At 46.6% G+C, this 20,214-nt stretch overlaps 1 protein-coding gene across 1 annotated transcript in view; it reads left to right on the forward strand.

The window, feature by feature from the left end:
• The first annotated feature begins 5,807 nt into the window (after nt 1–5,807).
• The window catches only part of SUCLG2 (succinate-CoA ligase GDP-forming subunit beta), a 215,473-nt gene continuing 201,066 nt past the window's right edge, over nt 5,808–20,214 (forward strand). The window contains exon 1 of the mRNA XM_040407232.1: nt 5,808–5,937. Coding sequence (XP_040263166.1) covers nt 5,866–5,937 — 72 coding nt within the window. The 5' untranslated portion in view covers nt 5,808–5,865. The remainder of the gene's footprint in view (nt 5,938–20,214) is intronic.

A 20,214-nucleotide genomic window follows, 5' to 3' on the forward strand; every position in this document is an offset into this window, starting at 1 on the left:
GATATCTCACTATTTTTGACTTTTCTGAGCCTGTCAAGTCCTTCTTTTGACCCATTTTGCCAAAGGAAAGGAAGTTGCCTAATAATTATGCACACCTAATATAGGGTGTTGATGTCATTAGACCACACCCCTTCTCATTACAGAGATGCACATCACCTAATATGCTTAATTGGTAGTAGGCTTTCGAGCCTATACAGCTTGGAGTAAGACAACATGCATAAAGAGGATGATGTGGTCAAAATACTCATTTGCCTAATAATTCTGCACGCAGTGTATTTGGTAAGTTGCATGCAGTGGCATAGACAACACAATAATTCCTACTTCATTACATGGGATTACCCCTTTAAGGCCCTTTGCAGACAAGCGTTCCTCCCGCAGCGAGTCCGCAACGCAGCTCTTGGCCTGACCTCCCAGCGCTGACGGGGGTCACATAGCATTATATTGATTTATGATGCTATGTAACCCTAACAGTTCTGGAATGTATTGGATAACACTGACATAATGCTGCCAGTGTTATCCAATACATTCCAGAACTGTAAGGGTTACATAGCATCATAAATCAATAAAATGCTATGTGACCCCCGTCAGCGCTGGGAGGTCAGGCCAAGAGCTGCGTTGTGGACTCGCTGCGGGAGGAACGCTTGTCTCCAAGGGGCCTAAGTCTAACACAAAAGCTGAAGAGGCATATTGACTTTACCCGAGTGTTACGGATCCCCCACTCTTAGCTTTGGTGGGGGTTACAGTTATCTGGTGACAAACCCTGAATGGCCCATAGAGAGTTAAATTTCTCCCCTATAACTCTCTACTACTGCTCTGCCTAAGGTTTCTTGCACACGAACGTTGTCCGCAATACACGAGCACCGGCCCGTGTGCACTCCGCATCACGGATGTGAACTCATTCACTTGAATGGGTCCGCAATCACGGAGATGCGGAACGGAAGCACGGATCGGAGCCCCACAGGAGCACTATGGAGCGCTTCCGTGGTGTTTCTGTCTGTGCCTCCGCACCGCAAAAAAATAGAACTTGTTTTATTTTTTTTGCTGTGCAGACGGATCACGGACCCATTTAAGTTGAATGGGTCTCGATCCGTCCCGGCCGCCGCCTGTGCATTGGGGACCGCATGCACGACGTTCGTGTGCAAGAGGCCTACGGGTACGTTCACATGGTGAGATTTCCATGCAGCTTTTGTATTCAGCACCGAAAGGCACATAAAACCTCTACCCATTATTTGCCATGGGAATGGACGGTGCTTCTGCATGACATGTCACGTCTTCACGTGGTTTCATGGGCGGTTAGTCACTGAATGGGGCTGTGGAAAAATCCAGCATGTGAACATACCCTTAAAGGGGTTGTGCAAACCATCTGTCACGACGTAAGGCGATCCTTTCTCCTGGATGTCTTCAGCGAGGGATCCCAGCGGAGCGTCCCAGGAGAAGGAGCGAGGAGAAGGTGAGTAAGTTTACCTTTAGGGCTCATGCGCACGACTGTATGTATTTTGCGGTCCGCGAAAAATACGGATGAAGTCCGTGCGCATTCCGCATTTTGTGGAACAGAACAGCTGGACCTTAATAGAACAGTCCTATCCTTATCCGTAATGCGGACAATAATAGGACATGTTCTAATTTTTGCAGAGCGGAAATACGGACATACGGAAACGGAATGCACACAGTTTTTTGGCGGATCCGTTTGAAATGAATGGTTCTGCAAAAAAAAACGGAATGGACACGGAAAGAAAATACGTTTGTGTGCATGAGCCCTTACAGTGGGGAGGTTTGGCTATGCCCCCCCCCCCCAATTCTTACACAACCCCTTTAAAACGACTAAATGCAGTCCTTGCATTCTACTCCAAACCTAGAGGATTAGAAGGAACTGTATGATGGGCCCCGTCGTCTTCTCCTGGGCGATGCAGGTACAGGTGTCTCCATAGCTCTTCCTCGCCATTCTGCGGGGGGAGCGCACCTTCCGGTGACATAGTGCGATATAAACTCTTAATTGCGCCGTCACCTCCTGGTATAAACACTTCTGCTTTTATATAACTCGCTGTATTGTGCCTGCAAGTGACAATAAAGAGCAATGATCATAAACCTCGGCGGTGTCCCCGGGGCGCTCTGTACGGCTGCACTTCTGTGAAATATGGGAATAAACCGAACAAGAAGCGCCGGATTCTCCGAAAATCAATGTCTTCTATGGCCGCAGCTCTATTAAGTAAACAGAAAAGCAATGCAAAGAGAGCGCCCCGTTATAAATACCTGCAATTACGTATCAGAAGCAGAAGCGTCGGCCGAGTCTTATAACATCCCGCCGAGCCAATACCGGGACGGGGAGGAAGGCACAAAAATGGAAGGGAATCTTGTGAAAAAACCTCCTTGGGCAGCTTCAGATTTTCTCATTAGAGGGGAGTACAATATTGAGGACATCCTCAGGATAGGTCATCAGTATCTGATCGACAGAAAGCACCCCCTGCTGATCAGGTGCTTGAAGAGACAGGTCTCTAAACAGCGCCGTACATTGGATAGTGGCTGTGCTTGGTATTGCAGCGCAGTGTCATTCACTTGAATGGGACTGAGCTGCGCCGAGGTCATGTGACATCACGGGTCTAGGAAGAGCATATCAGATGCTCGGGGGTCGGACCCCCTCTGATCAGATATTGATTATCTATCCTAAGGATAAATCAGAAAACCCCTTTAACAACATTTGCAGCGTACTCAAGTTAGGTTTAGAAATGTTCCTGGGTGTTGTAGTGCAATAGACACTAACCTGAGACGGCTGACTCTCTGCAAGGGCAGGTGATGATGAGAAATGTTCGTGACGCCAGTGCCAATTAAACGGTGGCACGCCGTTTGCTGATAGCAGGAATAACTGAGGAACCACGTGATGTTAAAACAGAATTCAAACTTTAGTAGTCATCATTTAGGGACATTGACGGAAGCGCAGTTCCTTTGAAGACAGTTGATTTTCAATACAGTTGATGCAGGCAATATATATATATATATATAGCAAGGTGACTTCAGAGTGTTAAACACAGGACTTGCAGTACAGGAGCTTACACTGTATTCCTGACTGATCCTGGAACATAGAAACTCTTCTCCAAGGTCCAATGCCCTAGCTCTGGCGTATATCCTTGGTTTTATCTTTATCAAGTACCTCCTCTGTAGTCTTGAGTACCTCTTGCTTTTCTTGACATGCCTCTGTCTCTCTCTCAGCTTCCTCAGGCTCTAGAAACTTCTGAACTCCCTCAGTGTCCTCAGGCTGATTAGCTGTGGTTTCCTGCTTCTGCGTATATATATTCAGGAGGGGAACCTTTTCCTTGGATTTGGAACCCGGTTACAGGGACTGCAATACCCTCTCCTGGTCCGCAGGCTTCAGGCCTGGACTTGACTCTGACATTGTCTAAACTCCAACTGCTGTAGACTGACTTTAGACTAGACTGCAGACTGCTTAGACTGACTTTCCTTTCCCTGACTGGGCCTTATATAAACTAGGGCTCTCTAACTCCCTCTAGTGACTAAGAGCTGGAATGACACCCCTAGCAGGCCTGTACATGCAAGTTTCACAGTAACAGGGAAATACATTGCATTACATTGCATTACATTTTATAAAGATGACATATACCAACTTCCCCATAAATAAGGGGGGGACGACAGCACACCAAGTGACCCTTCTGTAGTGACGGGCATTACAGTCCCCGTACACTACACATTCATTAAAAATGTATGATTGTTGGGGGTGCAACTGCTGGGACCCCTAGTGTTCACGCCGATGGGGGGGGGGGGGTCCCCGATTCCCCTATTAGAATGGAATGGTAGTGCACACGCATGTTCACCCCTCTCTTCACTTCTATGGTACGGATGTAGATAGTAAATGCTATACAGTTCCATAGACAATGAACGGAGCGGCGCTGCGCATGCGCACTGACACTCCATACACAGGTGCACTCAGGACCGTCATTCTCGTGATCGACAGTGATGAGCGACATGGGCAATATTCAAATTCGCAATATTTCGTGAATATTTGGGCGAATATTCGTCATATATTCGCAAATTCGTTATCTCCAGTCATTATTTTCTTGATTGCGAAAATCGTTAAATCGGAAAATTCGCGATACAAAATATTCGCGATTAACACTACTCCTATAGGCAACTTTCCTATTGGTTGCTAGGGATGTTGCTAAGTGCCGATATTCGCGATAAATTCGGTATTAGAATATTCGTGAATACGAATATATAGCACTATATTCTAAATATTCGCAAATTCTCAAAGTGGTTATATTCGCGATTAAAATTCGTGATTCGAATATTCGCGCTCAACACCAGTGATCGATGGGGACCCTAGTCAGACGCCCATTGATCACACATTTATCCTGTATTGCAGGCATGCTCAACTTGCGGCCCTCCAGCTGTTGCAAAACTACAACTTCCAGCATGCCTGGACAGCCTACAGCTATTAGGGCATGCTGGGAGTTGTAGTTTAGCAAAAGCTGGAGGGCCGTTGGTTGAGCATCCCTGCTGTATTGCGTGTATAGACTTGTGACGGCTGACCTCCGGCACTCCAGCTGTGGTCAAACTACAACTCCCAAGATGTACACTTGCTTGGCTGTTCTCAGAACTCCATAGCAATGAATGGAGCATGCTGGGAGTCGTAGTTTCAACACAGCTGGAGTGCAGGAGGCTGGCCATAACTGGTATAGGGGTTTAAATGGGACAAAATATATTTTACATTTTTCAAGCCAGTACCTGGATCTGAATACTTTTGTAATTGCATGTAATTAAAATGTATTATAGCCACTGAGTTATTCAATAAAATGTATCTGTATAGCGCCACCTGCTGTTTGCTCTTTTTCTACATTCTCTGTCCAGCTCACTGAGGTGGCCGCACATGCTCAGTTCCATCCTTCAACTGCATCCTGAGTTGTGATAGGGAGAGCATGGACACGCCCCCTGAGCTGCAGCAAAAAGGACACGCCCAAATCCCCCCCCAGTCTGAAATAAATCTAGCAATGGAGCAGTGAATGGGGAGATCTCTGGATCCATGTGAGGTACAGGGCTGGTTCTAGCTTTGTTAGAAAGATATTGTCATGTACTATATAATATCTGATTTTATTTTTTTAGATAACCCCAGGATTTCTATACTGATGGCCTATCCTCAGATCGACGGGGGTCTGAAACCCTGAAGCGGAGCAGACTGAAGTGAATGGAAGCAGCACTGCCGCTACAAGCTCCGTCTACGACACATCCACAAAGGTGAACAATCCCTTGAAGGACTGAGGGTAAGGCTCGCACCTGTGAAGCAATCGTCCCATTTTAAAGGAATAAAGAGCTATTTTTCCAGTAAAATATCCAAGACAGAACCCAACTGACCCAATTATAAGTCCCCCGTTATTAGACAGAGCCACGAATTCCCTTTGTACGCTTCTGATCAACCAGAAAAACAGAATTCATAATGCAGATGTGAACTGCGCCAAACCGCAACCTTTGCAATATATATATATATATATACCAATATATGTATAATCCCAGGTAAATATAACCTCTGCACCTATACTTGTACAGTGCATTTAAAACACTATTTGAATAAAATTCCCTAAGGTCAAAACCAAGAATAATTTCATTGAAGCCCCATTAAAATAATGCCCATTAGCTCTGAAAACTGTCCGGATGAAGGATCGTCGGAAAATAAAACCATAAAGTAAACAAAGTTCACCGAAGGTGACAGAACGATCCCCTGTCAGGAAGTTAAGGGGTGGGCGTGGCAGCAAGTGTGCGCGAACAGCCAATCAGCAGTCGGAGGGGGCGTGGTTTTCCGGCGCTCGGCCAGTGACTTGTCGTGCCTGACATGTGGAGCTCTACTCTGACTTCCGGTTAGACATGGCGGCCTCCATGGCAGGGCGAGTGCTGGGACATTTCACCGCAAAAAACACCCTCCTCGGACGAAATAAGGTGAGGAGTGACGCCGGTTGGACATGTACGGCCCGGCACACGGCGGAGAGCCACGGACGGCTCCGGTGCAGCTGCCGCAGGCTGTGACACCTGTGCCCTCAGTGCGCCACCTGCCGGCTCATTATCTATATACTGTCTTACATAGTGAAGGGCAGTGGGGAATACAACTCCCATCATGCCCTGAGCCTGCTGGGGGTTGTAGTCCCATAACAGCTGGAGACCTACTGGCTTAGGGCAATGATTTACATAGAGGTGGTGTGCATACTGTAAATGCAGGTGCTGGCTGGTGGGTGCCCTGGATTTTTGGCATGGATGTGAAACTTTTTGGGAGTTTGGGCGTGCGGGGGGGGGGGGGGGGGGGTCATTAAACGGGTAGGGGGCACCGCTAGAAAAAATGGGTCTCCCTTTTTTTTTTCCCCTTTAGCGTCACGTGTCCATTCAGGTGAATCCTGCAATACCAGACATGACCCATAGTCAGGAGTGGCGCTGTTTTCTTTTTTTTTTTCTTTTCTCTTTTCGGGGTGGGGGAATCTGCAGAAGAAGTCCACCTTAGACTCAATATAGGTTTGAGCTACATGTGGCTCCCCCCCCAGTGTAATTTATTTTTATTTTTTTCAGCATTGTGTAGATGAGGTTTTGTAAAAAAAAAAAAAAAAAAATGTCTGCATGCAAAATCCAAACAGAAAACCCGCAGGACGTTCTTCCATTGTGGACGTGTCCCCTTAAAGAGATATTTCAGTCATGTAGCCGCTGCAGAGGTGATCAATGTGGGGGTCCCAGTGGTCAGGGCCCCACCTGTAGTGCTAGCGGTGTCCTAACCGAAGGGAGAGATCAGAGTTGTGAAACTACAAGCATGCCTTGAAAGCTGTTACATATTGCAGAGACTGTGTCTCCGGTGACCTCCAGTGCTGTCCCTTCCCGCATGCTATGACCTTGGTGTAATCCCTGCTGCGCGCCGCTGACATATCGCTGTCGTGGTTGTCACCTGCAGGATTTTCTGGCGTTGACGATTCGCACCTTGTAAGATCTCCTCAGATGGTGACACAAAGTAAATCCCTCGCAGGAAACTGATAAGAACCCGCGTGAGGAAAAAAAAGCAAGCGTCGCCTGCGGGATGCTGATCATTAAAGGGCTATACACTGTGATATACGTGACATGATGGGAGTTGTTCTCCTTGCAGAAAAATGTTCACCAGATAAGTGACTGATAAACCGGGCACAATGCCTTGTGGGACTGGCTCAGCTGAACGGAATGATCCCTCGCTTCATTCTGGAGAAAAAGCCTCTTGTACACGAACGTTATGTGCCTGTGGCCATATTGCGGGTCCGCAATACACGGGCTCCGGCCGCGTGCATCACGGAGATGCGGAATGGAAGCACGGATTGGAACCCCATGGAATCACTACGGAGTGCTTCCGTGGTGTTTCTGTCCATGTCTCCGCAGCGAAAAAAAAATAGAACTTGTTCTATTTTTTTTTTGCAGTGCGGACGGGTCACAGACCCATTGAAGTTGAATGGGTTTCGATCCGTCCCAGCCGCTGCACGGACCTTGCCTGTGCATTTGCGGTCCCCAATGCACAGAACAGATGCACAACATTCTTGTGCAAGAGGCCTAATCCATATACAAGTGTGCAGTTAAGTGCACCGAGGGCGGGGCCAAACCACTCTGTGCATTCTTTCTCCTCTTTCCACTGCCAGCACCCCTCTCTCCTTTATTGTAAGGACCAGGTTTATGCATCGTCATTTTGCTTGGTTCTGTCAATCAGGAGAGGGAGGAGCAAGGGTGCACAGAATGGCTTGGGTCCACCCTCTGTGCACTTAAAGGGCTTCTGTCAGCCCACTAAACCGTTTTTTTTTTTTGTTTACTAATAATCCCTATACTGCGAGCTCTGCATACATAAGTTAAATAATAATTTCTGTTCAGTAGAATTTGCTAAAAAGCAATTTTTAAAATATGCAAATTACCTTGCTACCAGCAAGTAGGGCGGCTACTTGCTGGTAGCAGCCGCATCCTCCGATCCTAATGACGCCCCCTCCGCATTGTGATTGACAGGGCCAGGGAACGGAATCGTTCTCTGCTGGCCCTGCCTGTTAGCATTCAAAATCTGGCGCCTGCGCCGCGGCCGTACCTATCTTCAATCTGCGCAGGCGCACTGAGAGACGGCCACTCGCTCGGCCGCTCCATCCTTAATGCGCCTGCGCCGATGACGTCACATCTACACCCGGCGCAGGCGCATTGAGGAGAGAGCGGCCGCCTTAACAGCTAATTTGCATATGGATTAAAGTCCCTTATCTCCAGAATAAAGCAATGGATTGCTAAGTGAAAGGTATAATTTAGCTGGTTTACCAAGGAATGTCCTGGTGATAGACTCCCTTTAAGAACATTTTTCTGCAAGGAGAACGCCACCCATCCTTGCAGGTGTATAACCGTATATGTCCCTTTAATGATCAGAGTCCCACTACTGACAGACAGAGCGCAGGAGCGGCGGCTGACGGTTGCCATTTTCCTCGCATAGGGTCTTATCAGGAGGTGAAGCAAGGGTGCACACAGTGGCTTGGGCCCGCCCTCTGTGCACTTGTGTGCTATTTTGCATATTTATTAAAAGTACTTTTTCTCCAGAATGAATGCCTTATTTGCATAAAGATTAAAATAGTTATTTTCCTTGGGAAGTTTATCATTATAATCAGCAGACCATGTGTCAGCAGGATCAACCCTGTTAAGCTATGCTGCCTGCAGCGTTGATCCTGCTGTCAAACAGAAATGGCATATATAGGTTTTTTTGCTTGTACACCTTTCATGACACAGTGAGGTATGACAGGGCGTGCCCGAGTTGGCCAGTATAGTTTTCGGCTGTTCCCGGACTCCCTTTTGCCCCCTGCCCTTCAGTGGCCGCGGTTAATTGTCAGGTTCATGTATTTACGAGATCAACAGAGAGCAGAACTAGAAAGACCGGAAAGTTTTTAACACCTAGCGCGCTGATGTGTGTGGACGTAGTCGGTGTAATGGTGACATATATAGGACGCTGTGTCGGGTGTCCGCTCGCTCGCCGTGTCACGGGAAGAACTCCTGCCTCTTGTTTTTCCAGTGTTTGTCTTCCTTATCCAGATCCGGCTAGATACGGAAGCAGCCGAGCAGCGGTCACTGAAATGGACAGGACAAGCGTTTAGTGTTCTTTCACGTGTGGTTTGTTGAAAACCCGCGGCATTTTTTTTTAATGGTAATTTTTTTTTTCCTTGCCCACAAACACTTCAGGTCAGGTGCTACACAAAATATTAAAGGGGTTATTCGAGACCCCCATATGCCAGACCCCTCACAATGAATATACTTACCTTGCTCCCCCAAACAATGGGGGTCATTAACAAGGTGCTCCACGCTAGTTTTAGGCGTAAAACAAAAAGTTACAAATGGTACCCTGTTTTGCAACTTTTTAAACACCCTTACGCCAGTATTTTGTAGCACAGATGTTTTTGCACCAGCCGCCCCGGGACATCAGCTCCAACAAACTTACTTTACTTTTACACTTGAACACACGGCTTAATTTCACTCCAGCGCACGGACAGCAGGTGCTGCGCCTAATTCATGACAAGGCCTGTGCATCCTCATAAGTTACGCAGAGGGCGGGGAAATGTGTTTTTGGTCGTGGAACTTGGTGACTGGAATAAATTTTTTTTTTTGAAATGCAGCATTGCAAAGGCCAGTTTCGGATGCACGCGTTCACTCACTGGGACACACACGATGCCCCGCGAAAAAAAAAAAAAAAACACCAAAAAAGCAGCGTGCATTCCGCATTTTATGGAACGTCCGGCTCATAATTTTTTAGGGCGACAAGGTGACTAAAACATGGCGAATCGCGCGTTTTTTTTTTTTTTTTTTTTCCTGTTACGGCGTTCACCACAGGAGATTTTTTTTATATTTTAATAGTTCGCACTTTTTGGGCGTGGCGATATAAATATATAAACAATAAATAAATATATTACATATGTAAAATTGGGAAAGAGGTGATTTATACTTAATATTTTGATGATTTTTTTTTTTTTTTACTTTTGATTTAATAACTATTTCCCCCCTTAGGGTCTAGAACCTGGGATCTTTTCATCTCTTGTCCTATTCACCCTGATAGAGCTCTATTAGGCTACGTCTACACGACGACATTTGTCGCACTAATGTCGTGCGACAATTTTTTATAATGGCAGTCTATGGTGTCGCACTGCAACATGCAACATACTGCGACGCAACAGTCGCAGAAAATCCATTCAAGAAGTTGTGCCCCATCTGTCGCGCGACTTATTGTCGTCGTGTAGACGTAGCCTAAGGGTGAATAGGACCTCACACTGCACCCTGGTCATACACCTTGTGTTCCCGCATATCATGGGTAATTTATGTCTTGCTTTATACATGTTTAGTATGTTATTTTAGTGTCATTGCTTACACATACCACTCTTGTTTCACCCGTGTTCAGTTATTATGTGATTTGGCTGCCTGTATTTCACGTGATGGCCACTATAGTTACAAGTCTGTTATGTGTGACCTTATTGATCTTTTGCATGTGAGCAATACATATGCTTATATGTTATTCTGGGCGAATCTACACTTGGGTGGGGGTTCACGGTCCCGCTACACGGGGCGTCCCATCCCCTTTTACCTTGTGCCTTCGTGTTATTGTATATTTATTATTTTTCGCCCTAATAAACTACATATATTTAATGAGTGTTCTCTCATTTTTCAATGGGGTTATTGGTCTCTCTTCTTTTGTTGGTTTCAGTGTATTATACTAGACCCCAGTGTATTTTGTACACCTTATTAGAGTTTTTCTTATAGGTTGGTCTCACTAGATAGTGATGGCCTTTCCTTATTATTGATCATCACTTTTAAAATCTTAGATAACTCCTTTGATAAATTAGATGAATCTCACTGCTGTGCAGGGCAAGATTGGTGTATGAAACACTAGTCCTGATAAAAATCCCCCGACTGTGTCTGTGTCTGTTTGTAAAACTGGCAAAAATCATCTTAGTAGGATATGCAAATAAGGGCTCTAAAGTGCCCAGCGGCGGCGTCAACCTCGTAGGTGCCCAGGCAGCTCTGCCTTATCGTCGCTTCCCCCCGCCCATCCTTTCCCTCTGCCCGCCCATCTTCTTACTTCTTCTCTCGCCGAGATCCCGCGCCTGCGCGCTGAGTCCGTCGGCCGGCGCATGCGCATTAATTACTGTGATGCCGTACCAGGAATGGACATCGCAGTGCGCATGCGCTGGCTGACAGACTCAGCGTGCAGGCGCGGGATCTCGGCGAGAGAAGAAGATGGGCGGGCAGAGGGAAAGACTGGGCGGGGGGGAAGCGACGATAAGGCAGAGCTGCCTGGGCACCTACGAGGTTGACGCCGCCCCTGGGCACTTGCGAGCCCTCATTTGCATATCCTACTAAGATGATTTTTGCCAATTTTATAAGTCCACGATTGCTTATAAAGGTAACATTTTTATCAACTGTAATGCTGCTAGAAAGCTATGGAAAGGGTTAAAAAGGTGAAACTGTGATGACGGACTCCCTTAAAGGGTTTCTACCACCACATTTTGACCTAATTAGCTGTCAGACACCAGCGATCTGCTAGTGTCTGCTGTACCTAACCATGCTATTGTAATTCCTTTCTCTGCAGCGGTTACCCTAAAAAACGTAGTTTTATTGGTATGCAAATGAGCCTCTAGGTGCTATGGGGGCGTCTTTTCAGCACCTGGAGGCTCCGTCCACTCACCATTTCTGCCGCCCAGCGCGCTCCAGCCCACCCCTCTGCTCTAGATTGACAGCCTACTTGCGCCTGCGCCGAATACATCGCAGGGAGCAGTCCAACAGTCACTGCGCCTGCACCGAATACAGAAGCACACGGCGCAGGCGCGAGTAGGCTGTCAATCTAGAGCAGAGGGGCGGGCTGGAGCACGCTGGGCGGCAGAAATGGTGAGTGGACGGAGCCTCCAGGTGCTGAAAAGACGCCCCCATAGCACCTAGAGGCTCATTAGCATAGCAATAAAACTGCGTTTTTTAGGGTAACCGCTGCAGAGAAAGGAATTACAATAGCATGGTTAGGTACAGCAGACACTAGCAGATCGCTGGTGTCTGACAGCTAATTAGGTAAAAATGTGGTGGTAGAAACCTTTTGAAGTTTGAACTGGGATGTACCTATATTGTGCCTAGCATGCAGCTAGAAAGCATGTTTGAGAAGAGACCCCTGTCTTAAAGGAACTCTCAGCCTATCAGCATTAGGGCTCATGCACACGGCCGCTGCCGGGGCCTGCATACAGCGGGTCCGCAATACACGGGCACCAGCTGTGTGCACCCCGCATCACGGATGCAGACCCGTTCACTCGAATGGGTCCGCAATCCGGGAGGTGCGGTGTGGAACGGAAGCACTACGGAGTGCTTCCGCGGTGTTTCTGTCGGTGCCTGCACCGCAAAAAAATAGAACATGTTCTATTTTTTTTTACTGTGCGGACGGATCACGGACCCTTTAAAGTTGAATGGGCCTTGATCCGTCCTGGCCGCCGCACGGATGTTGTCCGTGCAGGCCGCACAACGGCCGTGTGCATGACCCCTTACTAAGACCATTCCTGGGAATACTGATTGGGTCCGATCACTGTAGACGGATCTTCTTTAGAATGATCGTTCCATCTCGTTATCTTGATTTCTATATGTGGGTTCAGCCGGCACAACCCCCGTGTTCAGCAGCAGAGAGCGTGCGGCGTGCGCCCTTTGCTCTGCTCGCCCCTCCACCTATTTTGTATTGGTTGTAAGAACTGCTGAACCAGGTATTTTTCACTTGAGCAGATTGGTTAATTATCAGCCCTGAGGCAACAGAAGAGACTTCCATCCTGGACATGGGCAGAACACGGTCACAACCTGGGAGCCCATTGGTTTGTACTATATCTGAAACAGTTCCTGCACTGCAATCTCTTTTGGAGGGGGTGCAGTTTTGTACATGCACAGCCCCATCACATACATCTCCCTGAGGCCTCTTCTTCTCACAACTGTATTTTGCAACCATGTGGATTGCACACGGACCCATTGATTACTATTGGTCTGCAAAAAAAAAAAAAAAAGACAGCACCCAGTTGTCATCAGTGTGATGTTCCCATCCGTGTGTCCTTTCTGCAAATTATTATATTTATTCCCGTATTGCGGACAAGAATAGTAATTTCTAGTAAAGGTGGTGATTGCATGGCGCCTGAGCTTGACACCTTATACTGGCAGCATCAATTTTTGTTTAACCAGTTACAGATTGAGTCTTTTTTTTTAAACAGGATAAAGCACAACTAAAATTATTTTTTAAATCGTTTTTCCTTTCTGTTAGGGCTCATGCACGTGGCCATATTGCAGCCCGCAATACACGGGCACCGGCCGTGTGCATCACGGATCGCGGACCCATTCAATTGAATGGGTCTGCAATCCCGGAGGTGCGGAACGGAGGCACGGATTGAAAGCACTACGGAGCGCTTCTGTTAGTTTACTGTACGTGCCTTCGCACTGCAAAAAAGTAGTGCATGCGGATCGTTGGATGCGGATCGCGGACCCCATTCAAGTGAATGGGTCCGCGATCCGCATGTGGCTGCCCCACAGTCAGTGCCCGGAATGCAATTTGCTGTCCGCAGCATGGGCCCGGCCAGCACACGGTCGTATGGTCATTTTGATGTGGTTTGATTGTTGGAGGCGCAGCTAGAAGCTGCAGTGTGAGCTAGTTGTGGCATTCTGTTTATTTATTTTTGTATTTATTTTTATTTATATCCCTTTTTTGTATTTATTTTATTTTATTTTTTGTTTTGTATTTAATTTATATATATTTTTTTAGCTATTTTCTTTTATTATTATTATTTTTTTTTATTGCTGATTTTTCCTGTAAATGCTGCTGACATATTAGACCCAGTTAGAAGAGGAATACAGCCTCCTGACATGCGCTACAGAGCTGATCTGGGCCTGCATAGACCCAGCAGCTGCTGCAGTCACCTAGTACCTGACAGTCACAAGAAGCGGCCTGGATGCTGTCTCCTAATCTTTATACATAACGCTCTTCGAGATTGCGAAGGCAGGGGTGGAATTAAACCATCTCTGCGGGGAGCTAGATGTCAATGACCATGGGCTGCCTGCTCCTGCAGCTGTACATTCAGAGTTATATGTGGAACGTAGGGTGGTTAAAAAAACAAAACAAAAAACTTGCCTTCTATATTACACGTCAGTAAAGCTAGGAATATAAACATAAGGCTGAGTTCACACGGGCGTGACAGATTTGTTCAGGATGCATCCCGGGTGTACTGCGGCAAACCCGCGCGAGTAGGTACCCAATTGCAGTCAGTTTTGAAGCGTCCCGTTTTTATCGCGCGGGTGCAATGTGTTTTGCACGCGCGTGATAAAAAACTGACTGTGGTACCCAGACACGAACTTCTTCACTGAAGTTCAGGTTTGGGTTAGGTGGTGTGTAGATGTTATTATTTTCCCTTATAGCATGGTTATAAGGGAAAATAAGAGCATTCTAAATACAGAATGCTTAGTAGGTGGTCAATTGAGGGTTAAAAAAATAATTAACTCACCTTCTCCTCTTGATCGCGTAGCTGCCGGTCTCTTCTTACTTCTTTAATCATGAGCTGCCGGCTAAAAGACCTGTGGTGACATCACATGGTCCATCATCGTGGTGATGGACCATGTGACTGGACCATGTGATCTGACATCACCACAGGTCCTTTAGCCGGCAGGTCATGATTAAAGAAGTAAGAAGAGACCGGCAGCTACGTGATCAAGAGGAGAAGGTGAGTTAATTATTTTTTAACCCTCAATTGACCACCTACTAAGCATTCTGTATTAAAGAATGCTATTATTTTCCCTTATAACCATGCTATAAGGGAAAATAATAACATCTACACACCACCTAACCCAAACCTGAACTTCAGTGAAGAAGTTCGGGTCTGGGTACCACAGTCAGTTTTTTATTCGCATCCGTTGCTCCGTTCCGAGGCCCCATTAAAAAAATATAACCTGTCCTATTCTTGTCCATGCTTTGCGGACAAGAATAGGCATTTTATTGGAGGCTGTCCGCGCCGTTCTGCAAATTGTGGAACGTGCACGGGCGCCATCTGTGTTTTGCGGATCCGTGATTTTCGGACCGCAAAACACACCACAGTCGTGTGCATGCGGCCAATCACTGATGGAAATCACTGACCAAACAGTGACGTGTGAATGAGGCTTTATTCCAGTTTGTTTGTTGCAGTAAACGTGGCTGAGCCGAGCATACACATTTATATGATATCTTGTATGTCCGTCCCCAAAGACCATGAAAGTTAGGGCTCTTCCACACAAATGTGTGCCGCCCGTGAATGGGTTCGCGATATGTCCGCACCGCATTAAAAAAAAGAAAAATAGGGCATGTTCTATTATTTTGCAGTGTGGAGGCATGGACCGCAGTGCTTCCGTGGCCTTCCGCTCCATACCTCTTCTCCGTATCGTCCGGATTGCAGACCCATTTAAGTCAATAGGTCTGCATCTGTGATACGTTGCGCACACGGCCGGTGCCCCTATATTGCAGGCAGGCACATGTTTGTTCGCGTGAGCCCTAAAAGTGAGGACGTTTTTATTGTATTTTATGTTGTTGTTGTTGCATTTTTTTTTATCTGTTGCCTTTTATTATTCAATGAATTAACAGCGTAGAAAAGATTTCAGCAGTTTCTGCGGCGCCTGTGTTTGGCATCACAGATTCGTACATGAATCATTATTTTCCCGACAGAACAGCGTGGGACATCCAACATCAAACCCCCACATCACACAGACTGTAACATTAGGGAGGCACTGGATCCATAATTTATTATCTGTCTGCATGGCAGAGATCCTGGTGCATGATGAACCGAACCTCAGCCCTGCTTTGTGATGTAGTGAGTGCAGAGGGCTGGACAAAACCAAGTCGGAATTTGGATAATGGCAAGAAGTGAGCGGGGCTTTAGAGAAGCCAAATTGGCTTTTTTTGTGGCCACGGGAACTCCTTTCGAACTCCTTTGGTCTACGTTTCTTAGAATAATTGAATATCCAGCGACTAACTACGACGGGGAAAAAAAAATGTCAAGAGGTGAATGAAGTTCCAAGTCAACAAAAAGAAACCAAATGAGTCTTGTTGCATGCCAAGATAGGAGAGGTAACCTGGTGACCAGTCCCTTCTCCCTCCTCCTCCTCCTGCTGTCAGACCCCGAGTGCACTAAAATCAGAAATAAAAAGTCTTAAAAAATGATTATATTAGCATCATCGTGTCTCTTCTGACAGATTTGTTTACAGACAGATCCCATCGACCTAAAACGGAATCCATCAGGGTTCAGTTGGGGTTCTGATGTTTTTGAATGCAAGAAAAGAGCTGATGTCCAAAAGACCAGAACTGTGACAGAACGCCAAAGCAATGTGAACAAAGTCTTTCATTTTTTTTTTTTTTTCTTTTTGCAAAATTTTTATAGGTTTTGATGACACATGCAATTATTAAAGAAAGTCTGTCTGCAAATTGTGACCATGCTAAACAGCTGACGGCACCAGGTAGGGGCTGGGTAGAGCAGTGCATGCATACCTTTTTGTTGAGATTTTTTATCATCAGAAGCAGTGAGGATATGAAGTTTTATTCTGCCAGTTTCTGGTCCTGCGTGTGCGCTGGAGGTGGAGCTTCACAGTGAAGTGCTCTCTCTGTGTTGAGCTGCTTCATAGCCCCTCCCCTCTGCCAAGTGACAGCTGTAGTGGTCACCTGCTGCAGCTGTCACTCAGCAGAGGGGAGGGGCTATGAAGCAGCTCGGTGCACTTCACGGTGAAGCTCCGCCTCCTGGGCACTTGCAGGAGCAGAATCTGGCAGAGTAAGGCCACGTTCACAGTGGCGTTCTGAGATCTGGCAGGCTGTTCCGACAGAAGAGGAGCCTACTGAAACTGACCGGATCCGGCATTGCCACACACGACTGGGCACCGCCAGACCCCCTTGACTCTGACGGAATCTGGCCGCTTTTCGCCATAAATGTTTGCTTTCGGACGGACAAAAAACCTTGCATATACCACTTTTTGTCTGGCTAAAAGCTGGCTTTTCAGTGGAATGAGGGCGCGTATCTCACTATAGTGAATGGCTGGCTGTGCCGGATATGATGAAATCCAGAAGCCTGTTCCTCTTCTGGATCAGGCTACAGGATTTCTGAACGTATATGGGAACCTACCCTAAGGCCTCTTTCACATGAGCGTGACGGATTAGGTCCGGATGCGTTCAGGGAAACTCGCACCATTTTGCAAGCAAGTTCAGTCAGTTTTGTCTGCGATTGCGTTCAGTTTTTTCCGCGCGGGTGCAATGCGTTTTGATGCGTTTTTCACGCGCGTGATAAAAAACTGAAGGTTTACAAACAACAGCTCTTAGCAACCATCAGTGAAAAACGCATTGCATCCGCACTTGCTTGCAGATACAATGCGTTTTTCACTGAAGCCCCATTCACTTCTATGGGGCCAGGGCTGCGTTAAAAAACGCAGAATATAGAACATGCTGCGATTTTTCACGGAACGCAAAACTGATGCGTTCAAAAAAAAAAAAAAAGCTAATGTACACACAGACCCATTGAAATGAATGGGTCAGGAATAAGTGCGGGTGCTGTGCGTTCTCTTCACGCATTGCACCCACGCGGAAAACTCTCCCATGTGAAAGGGGCCTAAGGCTGCGTTTACAGTTGCATTGGGGACCCGACAGAGGATCAGGCTACTGGAGCTGACTGTATCCCGCATTGCCAGACACGACTGTACCGCTGGATCGCCTTTGACTATAATGGGATCCAGTGGTGATCCGGCCAGTTTGTGGCATAAAGGCCAGGTTTCGGATGGAAAAATACCTCTGCATACAGCGTTTTTTTGTCCGGCTAACAGCCCGCGTTTATGCTGGAACAGCTTGCCAGAATGTGATCGCACCCAAGACTTCATATCCCTTACATACAAAAAGTATGTTTGTACTGCTCTCCCCATCCCCTACCTAGTGCTGTCAGCAGTTTAGCATGCTTAAATCTGCTGACAGACTCCCTTCAAGAAGAGTCCACATTTAGGGTCCATTCACACGTCCGTATGTGTTTTACGGATCCGCAAAACACTTACACACCGGCAATGTGCTTTCCGTATTTTGCGGACCGCACATCGCAGGCACTCTCATAGAAAATGCCTTTTCTTTTCCGCGGACAAGAATATGAAATGTTCTATTTTTTTTTTTTTTGCGGATCCGCAAATGCGGATGCGGACAACACATTCCAGCCCCATTGAAAATTAATGGGTCCGCACCTGTTGGATGTGGACCCATTTTGCGGAGGTGTGAATGGACCCTAAAAGGGACTTTTCCACCATACTCATGATGACATATTGCCTAGTTGTGCTGTCGTTGAGTCCAGCCTCCAGAATCAACACCGATCTGTTCACACGAACGTTTTTTTTTTTGCGAGTGTACGGGACATTTTTCTGTGTTCTGTATACGGTCCGTATACGGAACCACTCATTTCAATGGTTCCGCAAACATAACGGAATGTACTCCGTATGCATTTCGTTTCCGTATTTCCGTTCCGTTGAAAGATGGAACATGTCCTATTATTGCCCGCAAATCATGTTCCGTGGCTCCATTCAAGTCAATGGGTCCGCAAAAAAAACTGAACACATACGGAAATGCATCCGTATGTCTTCCGTATCCGTTCCGTTTTTTCTGAACCATCTATTGAAAATGTTATGCCCAGCCCAATTTTTTCTATGTAATTACTGTACATGGCGTACAGAAAAACGGAACGGAAAGGAAACGGAAACACAACGGAACTCAAAAACGGAACAACGGATCCGTGAAAAACGGACCGCTAAAAACTATAAGGGTCCATTCACACGTCAGTAAGTGTTTTGCGGATCCGCAAAACACGGACACCTGCAATGTGCAATCCGCAATTTGCGGATCCACACATCACAGACACTATAATAGAAAATGCCTTTTCTGGTCCGCAATTGCGGACAAGAATAGGACATGTTCTATTTTTTCCAGGAATGTAATTGCGGATCCCTAAAAAACGTATCCCGAAAAAACGGATGCGGATCCAGGAAATGTGGATTTGCATCCGTTCCAGCCCCATTGAAAGTGAACGGGTCCGCAAATTGCGGAACGAATGCGGACCCAAATTACGGACGTGTGAATGGACCCTAAAAGCCATACGTTCGTGTGAACTAGGCCTAATACACAGGGTCACCAGCCCCTTGCCAATTTTCTCCTAACTAGACCTTGTGCGGAAAAAAACCACATTAAGGTGCTTATTAGTATGATATATAATTGTAAAGTGAAGCCCTGGTGGTGCCCAGCCCCCGCTCCTAGGTTCTACTGGCTGGCTCGTACGTCTTCCTTTATTAGGATGCACTTTTCCTTATCCTGATTTAATGGCTTCTAATAGGAGCACTTAGCGCTTCAAATAATGGCGCCTCGCGTTCACCTTTTTTACCCTGATAAGGCCAAATACATTGTTCAGTTCTCACATGAAATAGGAATTCTCTTTTGTTATTAGCCTCTGCCTAAAAATATCATTTTAATATCGCTTAAAATTATGAGGTTAAAGTTTTCATAAATCGAGGGCCGCGGTATTAAAGCGCTGCTCCCTGAAGATATTAGGAGCACGGATACTCTGTAAATTGCCTGTTATATTTCCTCTTCTTTATCCGAGCTCCGGCGACCGCTGCCTCCCACATGCGAGCGGTTAGATTTTTGCCAGTAGACATTTTCAGGTCACAGAAAACGTTGATTTCTCAGGATTTTGAAGATTTAGGACTGAAATGAATTTGTTCAGAAATATAGGATGTTCTAGTCTTATCTGGGGACATGTCGGAGTGGAGACCCCCGTCCTGAGCCTCATTCACACACGTCGGTGTTCTCCACGGACAGCACGCATCCCCATTCATTTTAATATGTGTATTCAGAAATCAGTGTTTTAGGACGGTCCGTGGGTGCGTGTCTTTAGCACGGCTGCGTCCTCTATTTTGTCTGTCACGCCCATTGTAGTCTATGGGTCCGTGAAAGCCACGGGTGCCATCCTTGTTACACCGCTCATTAGGAAGAGATGCTTTGCAAATTATTTTTTAAGCTGTGCAAGGTCAGTGAAACACAGGTGGCACATGGACAGCAAAAACGGACACCCTGACCACACAGGGATTTTTCACGGACAGCTTCAAAGATGCATCACTGACGCGGATTTGAACATGGACACGGACGTATGAATGAAGCTTATCGCTAAGATATGCCACCAATTTCGG

The sequence above is a fragment of the Bufo bufo genome, chromosome 9 (assembly GCF_905171765.1).
Source record: "Bufo bufo chromosome 9, aBufBuf1.1, whole genome shotgun sequence".
NCBI classification, from domain to species: domain Eukaryota; kingdom Metazoa; phylum Chordata; class Amphibia; order Anura; family Bufonidae; genus Bufo; species Bufo bufo.